General features: G+C 37.2%; 1 protein-coding gene across 1 annotated transcript; it reads right to left on the minus strand.

The window, feature by feature from the left end:
- Nucleotides 1-1,176: 1,176 nt before the first annotated feature.
- LOC132620000 (putative methylesterase 11, chloroplastic) lies at nucleotides 1,177-7,905 on the minus strand. Its single transcript, XM_060334742.1, has 7 exons — nucleotides 7,863-7,905; nucleotides 5,592-5,662; nucleotides 4,700-4,759; nucleotides 4,394-4,630; nucleotides 3,631-3,774; nucleotides 2,432-2,563; nucleotides 1,177-1,687 (listed from the first exon to the last, which is right to left on the minus strand). The coding sequence occupies exons 1-7, from the start codon at nucleotides 7,903-7,905 to the stop codon at nucleotides 1,409-1,411; spliced, it is 966 nt and encodes a 321-aa protein (XP_060190725.1). The 3' UTR covers nucleotides 1,177-1,408.
- Between the last annotated feature and the right edge of the window lie 845 nt (nucleotides 7,906-8,750).

Genomic DNA, 8,750 nt, shown 5'->3' on the forward strand with positions numbered 1-8,750 from the left:
GATTTCAAATTTTTAAAAACCGATAATATTTGGGTTGGTTTTGATTTTATTAAAATAAAACCGAAGAAAAAATCGAACCGAACTGACAAATTATATACATATTTTTTATAATTATACATATAAATGCTATATTAAATTAGATCGAAATTACCATGAAATTCACGAAGCTTAATCACATATTTTTCTTCCGTAAGGATTAGCCAATCTTTCTTATGTCGTAGGAAGATAAAATTTCAAGAATTTTTAGTTTTTTGAGTATCTAACTTACATAGAATATATCATAAGACACTATATAGTTAAATATATTTGACTTTAACAGAGTATATTTTAACATAAGGATGTTACATTTACCTAATAAAAAATTTGTCACTTTATTTGTTTGTTTAAATTGAAGAAATAATAGTAGAAAAAGAAAGAAAGAGTATATATTTATGTATGGTAAATAACTGAATAACCAAACCAAACCGAACCAAAACCGATAACAACCAAACCGATAAATGTATATTATATTTGGTTTGGTTTAGTTTTAATATTTAGAAAACCGATTAAGTTGGTTTGGTTTTGGTTTTGACCAAAAATCGATCCAAACCAACCGTGAACACCCCTACATCTAATAGTGTTTACATCTAAGAGTGTTTTATAGTTTGTCAAGCTTTTGACTATGAATGTAAAATTGGACTAGACCTTGCCAATAACAGCAAATTGTGTCATTCCTGCCAAGATTTTATGCATGGTACATTTAAGCCAATTTCTCAACTATAAAATGCAGATAAATGGTAGAAAGCAAACAATTTTCAAAAGAAGCAATTTGATTTCGTAGGATGTCTTGATGAGGTTGATGAGTTAAGAAAGCAATTGAAATAAAGTGAAAAGCCAAAGATACATATAACATGACATGTTCATAGCAGCAGTTTGCAGCTTCATACTTTATTTGACGCCCATAGTTCCGTTAAGAACGTTAAAACCAAGTGGAAAATACATTATACCAACAGTAAAACTTCGTTAACAAAATAAAGCAAGTAAATACCCTCACAATCATCAATATAAAGGTGAACAATACAAAAGGATTAAAAGGGTCTTCAGAAACCAACCTCAATTGTTTTTTCTCATGTTAAAAGCGCCAGCATCAAGTAAAATATGGTGCCATGGATATCTAGTTTATGAGAAGTCCAAATGTGAAAACAAGAAAGGGTTAATTTCTGTTCTTTTCTTCTTCTTAAAAAATTTAAAGGCTTCGCGTCAACGAGACAATTCTCCCCATCAACAAATAATCTAAACAGAACAAATAAGCTAGATATATTGTGCATATACATGACGGGCAACTTTACATGCTGATGCAATTTTAAGTGTAGGCAGCACCTGAATTACTTGGAACATGTCAGTATAATTTTATGAAAGCGTAACAGCTTCATGTTGATGGAACAGTTGAGATCTCTACCAAAATTCGGTGTAGGGCTTGCGGCTTGGAGAAAAAAGGTGAGTGATCAGCACCCTTGAGATGAAAAACCCGTTCTGGTGGATTTTGGCTAATCATGCTCTGTTGTAAAGCTATTGGTATAGCATTATCTTCCGTTGTTTCTATGTAAAACCGTCTGATGGAACCATACTTGAAGTCAGACAGAGAAAGCTTCTCAAGGACTGGGGAGAATGGAATTGGCCTCATTGAAACAGAAGCTAATGCGACGTCCTGAAAAATTCTGAGTTAGTAAAGAAAGCTCTGAATATCTGAAACTTGTCAATTCAACTAAGATACACCTCATGGAAGTGTAGCGGAATTGATTTTAAGAGTTAACGGAATGGCTACATGAGAAGCATGATATTATCAGCTAAATCCCGGAGAATTTTCTCTTTCCCCTCCCTTCTGATAAAACTTAGTAGCGTTAGCATTGAGGTTAGGGTGCTAATGGATAAAAGAAAAATATCTTCTACTGGCATATTGGCAATCATATCGAGATATATAAGTTCATTGGTATATGAGAGATAATTTGCTCCCAGATGTCTATATTGTTTACAGAGAACATTAGCTACTCAGGTACAATGGCGCACCACTCTGTTTGGTGCCCATAGATTCACCATTTCAATGCCATTGGCATCTACCCAATAGAAATATGTTACCAATTCATAGATCTGGCTTCATCTCCACACCCATTTTCCCAACTCAAAATATATGACAGCCTAGCTTGACCGACAATGGAGATTAGAAATTTAAGTTTGAATAGAGTATTATACTTGAGCGAAGAGAGAGATAATTTCAGTAGTATTTTTGGAGTAATAATTAAGATCCGTGAATAAAAGTGAGGATATATAACATCAAGTTCAAACAAATATATATACAAGGAGACTTGTTTCACCATTTACTAGAGAAGAGTAATTTATGCAAGTAATAGCAAATTTGTTGTCTACAAAAAATAGTTCATACAGTATAACATACCTTAGCAGGACTATGGTTGAATAATAAGTCTTTCAGGAGTGATTTGTCCAGATCAATGGCTGTTGGTGGTTTGTCATTCCCATTTGCATAAATAAATATTTGAGACCGTCTCATAAGGTCATTTGACTTCATCTGAAATAATAATGGGCTTTTCATTAACCACAGATAAACTTCTATTTGACCATGACGCAACCATCCACCCCCTAAAATAGCACACCCCCCTTTTAGCTGCATATATAGTTAGCTTGTGTAGAATGACATTATGCCACCATGTGTTATTTTGTTCATGGAATGCAGGATAAGCCGGACATGAAGAGTTAAAGATCCTCTAAAATCTAATCCACTTCATTCTAAAATTAAAATAGCAAGGAAACTTCAGGCACTTGTTGAGTCACCTCATCCTCAACCCAATCCCTTCAATTCGAGAAGGATTGCAAGAGTCGGTGACGATGGACCCTTCAATGTCACCCACTCTCTTTCTCTCCTCTCCATGGAAGAGACGGGCAATTTATTTTCCTGGTAAGTTGCCTCCTTCCGTTCCGTGTCAAAAATATTGTTTGCATTGAGATGAACAAAAAGATCACTCACAATTTTGCTCAAGCTGTAGTTGGTTAAAGCTTAGTCCTTTGCTAGAGGAGTATAACCTCACAGGGATTAACAAAAAGGACCCTGAGATACGTATCGGACAAAAAAATGCGAAGCATAAAAATGCATGCATCACAAGAGATTCTGTATTTCCAAAAAGAAACTCAAATTTCTTCATGTATGGATGGAGGCATCAATGTCTTCACTTGTGAACCACTGATACTGCTAACATCAAATTCCAGAACAAGGTAATGCATAAGAAAATGAGATTCACTTTATAAGTTGGAGTACGAACACTCAGCTGACTGCTAATTATCTTTCAAAGGATTAGTGAAATCAGTATCTTATAAAGTAGTTCAGAAAATTTGCTTTTAAATTCTAGAAATACATGCCCCCAAATACTCAGAAGATAAAACCAATCAAATTTGAGCAAGGCACTCCACGCTTAAAAACTATGATTGCAGCTTAAGTGTAACCTTCTAACCATATGCACAGTGCGTGAATCAAGGGAGAATATATGATATAACTTTATAAGAAGGAAGAATAGAATGGATAGATGAGTGAAAAATTCGGAAGAATCAAATGAGGCAATTGATAAACCTATGAACATATACCTTTTCTGAGAAGATATCAAGGGAACTTTGTCCACTAGTGAGCATTGTTGCAGCAACAAATACAGCCTTTGAAACTTTAGAGGGATAGAGCTCCATGGCAAATGATACGCATGCACCACCGAAATCATGTCCTACCAAAATCACCTACATGGTTGAATAAAGGTTCCAAAATTTAAAGACACATGTTTCAAACTCGAGGAATTTCCTTTGGAAAATTTGGGTTTTGCAAAATTTGGAAAATTTCAGCATATAACGTCCAAGTATGACGAAATTAGATTCAAGCAGTGACACTAATTGCATTAAATTGTGAAAGAGAGAAAAAAACTTCCAAGCCCCATTATATTACTAAGCGACTTCGTCAATCTGCATAAAACAAGCCAGCAGTCCAATGTAAGAACTAGCATTCTGTTCCTTTTCGTAGTTTTCTTTTCTTGAGGGGAGGAGGAGATACACTCATGAAGAGTACCCATACCCTCAAGAATGATCAGGACATTATCTCAATCACTATAGACAATGAAGAAGAATGTTAGTTTTCATATTCAGGTGTCTCAGTTTGTGATAAATTAACTTGAGGGAAACTTAGTGCGAAAAATGATGCTTATTGAAGATGATGAACTTCTTATACACACTTTTAACTATCAATCTCTAGGATTTGGAAGCAGAACTCTTTCTAGGCTTCAGCGCCATCACAATTTCCATAAGAATGGAAGATAAGACAACAGAACAAATTGGAATCAGAGAAAGAGAAGGCTGAAGAACTGACCTTCTCTCCATCAGCAAGCTTTTGAAGAAAATCAGTGAGTGGCTTTGCGTATTGCGATAAGCTGATGATGCTATTCGTGTCAGAAGAATGAACGCCTGAACCAGTTAAATCCACTGCGGTCACCTTAAATCCAGCCTCCTCTAAAAGTGCAATGGTTTTATACCAACACCAGGCTCCAAATCCACCACCATGGACTAGGACAAAGTGGTTTGTCTCTAAATCATCGATGGTTAATTCCTGCCAATTATATATAGACATCCATTTAGCATGAAAATGGGAGATCAAATATAGTCAAAGTCACACTACAGCAACAAGCAAAACACACTGTTTCTTTACTAATAGAGCAGAAATGACCTCTTCACTTATCTGTCAAAAGACTCAAATAAACAAAGTAAAAGAAGCTACATTTCTGAAATAACTATGAGGAAGTATCAGTCAATTAATAGCCAATTGAGGACAATCTACAATTCTATAGTCAAAAGAAAATGTTAGATTACATTGTCTGGTTCTGCAGATTTAATTATTCGCACGTTGCAGCGATATGGAACTCTCAATGACTCAACAATTTGAAATCTTCAATACATTAGTCTAATCCATATCAAATTTCCTGAAGTGGAACTTCTCTATTAGGATTTGCAGCTCATCACTCAGATATGCAACAAATATTGAAAATGTGTAGATTGTCGAGTTATGTAGTGTCCCACCTTGGCTATAGAAAGACATCCAAAGAGGTGTATAAATCTATTAGGCCACTCTACCTATTGTCTTGAGGTTTGACAGGGCATATAGTCAAAAAAATTCATTTCAACTTATGTAAATGAAAATGCAATGGTTGAATAGATAGTCTAATAAAGAAAACATCACATCAAAATTTGAATGATTTAATTAGCTTGAATTCTCCAAAGTTTGTTAGAGTTGGATATAATGATATATGGCGCATCCAAAAATGGAAATAATTCGAGAGTAATACTCCCTCTGTCCCGTAATAGTAGTCACATTCCACTATTCGAGAATCAATTAGACTGTTTATTTTTAGAACTACATTCGATTAGACTAATTTAATATTCCAAAATTAGAACTTAGATCTTCAAAAGTTGTACGAAAAGTACTATAAGTTGCATTTTTTTCTCAACACAAGTTCAGCTTCCAGCTCAACCCAAAACATTTCCTTCACTATTTCTCCTCGCCCAGCTCCTACATATACACCGCCAAGATACTCCATTAAACCAGAAGCTTTACAAGTCACGTTGATGCCTAATATCCAAAAGCCTGCACTTGCAGCACCCTCCACAGAAAACCAGCAAAATCATCTAGCGGTATGCCCATACAAGAGATCGAGAAATGAAACGAATGCAATCAATTGGGATGGCTCGGATAGAGAGCTTCACAATTTAAGGAGAATTGTCGAAGAAGAGATGCGGGCAAGAAATGTCCAAAGTTTAAGATATGAAAGCTTGTGCATGTTTCCAAATGTTGAGTTGCTGCCAGGATTCAAAGTGCCAAAATTCAGCACCTTCAATGGGAGAGGAAATCCTGTTACGCACTTGAAGGACTATTGTAGCAGATTAATGGGAATTGGACAAGATGAAGCCATACGAATGAAATTGTTCATTCAGAGCCTATCAGGGTTAGCATTAGATTGGTACACAGAACAAGATTTTCGCAAATGGAACACATAGGAGGACATGGCCCGCGACTTCGTAGAACATTTCAAATTTAACATCGGGGTTAGTCCAAATCTTTATGATATGCTTGAGATAGAAAGAATGCCACATGAGTCTTTTCAGGAATACGCCATCCGATGGAGATTGGAAGCTTCAAAAATACGCCCTTCATTGCCCGAGAATGAGTTGATTTCAACTTTCATCCAAATGCAAAAGGGCATATATTATGAAAAGTTGTTATGTGCGCGGTTACGTGACTTTTCTGATCTAATTCAAGTTGGAAAGCAAGTAGAAGCGGGCGTTCGAACAGGAAGAATTGTTGACACTTCATCGGTACAAGCAACTTTTCAAGCCGAGACATTCAACAACTTGCAAGGCAAAAACAGAGAAACCGACTCAGCTATCAGGTCTACATATCAACCGCAATCGCGACAGAACTATCAAGTTTCGCGTGATCATATATCTCTTCATCAACGAGGCTTTCAATATCAACCCGATCAAGCGCAGTCTAGCTTACGACAGTCAGAGCACGTAAAATTACGCACTTTTACTCCTCTTAAAGAGTCATTAACCAGCATATTTGAGAGAATGAAAACCAAGGGACTCCTGAAGCCAAAGAAAGGATGGATCCCTAAAAGCCTACCGCTAGATTTTGATTGGTCCAAAAGTTGTGCTTACCACTCTTATATTCCAGGTCATGACACAGAAAATTGCCCGGCACTTAAGCATAAGATCCAGAACATGATTGAAAAGGATAAGATAAGCGTGCAACAAAATAAATTATGCGAAAATGAGGGCCCTCCAGTTGCAAATGCAATTATTGTTACCGGTGATTCATCAAAATTGGCACCGAGACATTTGAAAAGGAAGCGCGGAACTAAGTAAGACGATTGAAAGGATCTACTGTCACTAGCATTCTTCACCCACTTGCTTAATGATAAGCTTTCCTTCTTGTAATTTTGCTAAAAACTTTGTATGAACTACGTTCGACCTGATTCCTGTTAGTAGCGGGATACGTAGGCGCCCATGTTGGGTTCGGTCTTAATATAGTGAAAATTCCATTTTTCCCACAAAGCAACACCGGGGCAGCTTTGCAAATGGACTATCATTATTCGACAAAAGCATGAATCGAAAATTCAAGCAATATATTAGCGTCACCAGATTGTTGCAATGCCATCACCACGAGAAATGCAGATTCAATGCCAAAGCTTTAGTGTTCAATGCAAGACAACCATTTTATTTTACACTAACAAGTTTTGTTTGAGTAACGCAGGGACATATTTTAGCTATTCTTGAAGGATATCGCACAGTATCAAGTCGGCAATTGCAAGATTCAGATAAAGCAAAGGGCAAAGTCAACTTAATACTGATTAAATTTGAAAACTTACAAATTTCTTTGAGTGCAGGAACTTTTAGATGCAATTTTGGTAGGGTAGAAGGTCCCCAAAACCTTCGGCACTACATCATGAATATTTACTGCTGCAAATTACGTACTGCGTCAAACTCATCTCACCGCACTAATTTTATTAAACATAAATCAAGCACTACATTTAGACTCGTCCGCCTTTAATAGGACATTTTAGGCTCGTCCGCCTTTAATAGGACATTTTAGGCTCGTCCGCCTTTAATAGGACATTTTGGGCTTGACCGCCTTTTATATGTTGCATGGGCTATGCACCGCCCCTTTGTAATTTCCGCAAAAGGCTGAGCACCGCCTTTATATGTTGCAAGGGCTGAGCACCGCCTTCTTGATGTTCTGCATAAGCCTATGTCAGGCTCGGTTTCGTCATTCGTAAAAGCTCAACCTTCCCCTATGCCAGAAACTGGGGCAAATTTTAAGGGCGTCATCGTAAAAGCTCAACCTTCCGCTATGTCGGAAACTGGGGCAGATTTTAAGGGCGTCATCGTAAAACTCAATGTCCTCCTATGCCGGAAACTGGGACAAAATTTTAAGGGCGATATCGAGAAACATGAAAGAGTGTATGGCCAACAAAGTCATCAGGCAAAGGGAAGACTTTGGAGAAAGGACGCTCGTTTTGTTTCGTTATATGTCACAGTTCCAAATTCGGCTGAAATTGTTTATCACCATGTTTCCAAGTTGCAGAAGCCAAAATATATAATGTTCGCATCCTTGCAAGGATTGCACGTCGAACGGTTTGATCTTGCTTATAACAATTATGCCTCTCGAGTATCAATAATTTACGAGATTCGCAACGAATTAATGCCTGAGTCTTGCAAATGATTTTTTCAAACGTGTCGATGCACAAACATTTCCTATTGCTTTCAAATGCCTTGCATAAACGCTTTCAAATACAATGTGCATGCACTATTGCTTTAAATGCCCCGCACTGCACTACTGTTTTCAAATACCCCGCACTGCAAAAGCAACCGCACCTGCATTACATTATTACTTTCAAATGCCCTGCAAAGGCACATCATCATTGTTCGCAAAAGCACCGCATTTAGGTCCGTCCGCCTTTAATAGGACATTTAGGCTCGTCCGCCTTTAATAGGACATTTAGGCCCGTCCACCTTTAATTGGACATTTGGGCTTGTCCGCCTTTAATTGGACATTTGGGCTTGTCCGCCTTTAGTATGACATTAGGCTTGTCCGCCTTTAATTGGACATTTTAGGCTAGTCCGCCTTTAATAGGACATTTTCGGGCTCAACCGCCTTTTATATGTTGTATGGG

The sequence above is a fragment of the Lycium barbarum genome, chromosome 11 (assembly GCF_019175385.1).
Source record: "Lycium barbarum isolate Lr01 chromosome 11, ASM1917538v2, whole genome shotgun sequence".
Classification (NCBI taxonomy): domain Eukaryota; kingdom Viridiplantae; phylum Streptophyta; class Magnoliopsida; order Solanales; family Solanaceae; genus Lycium; species Lycium barbarum.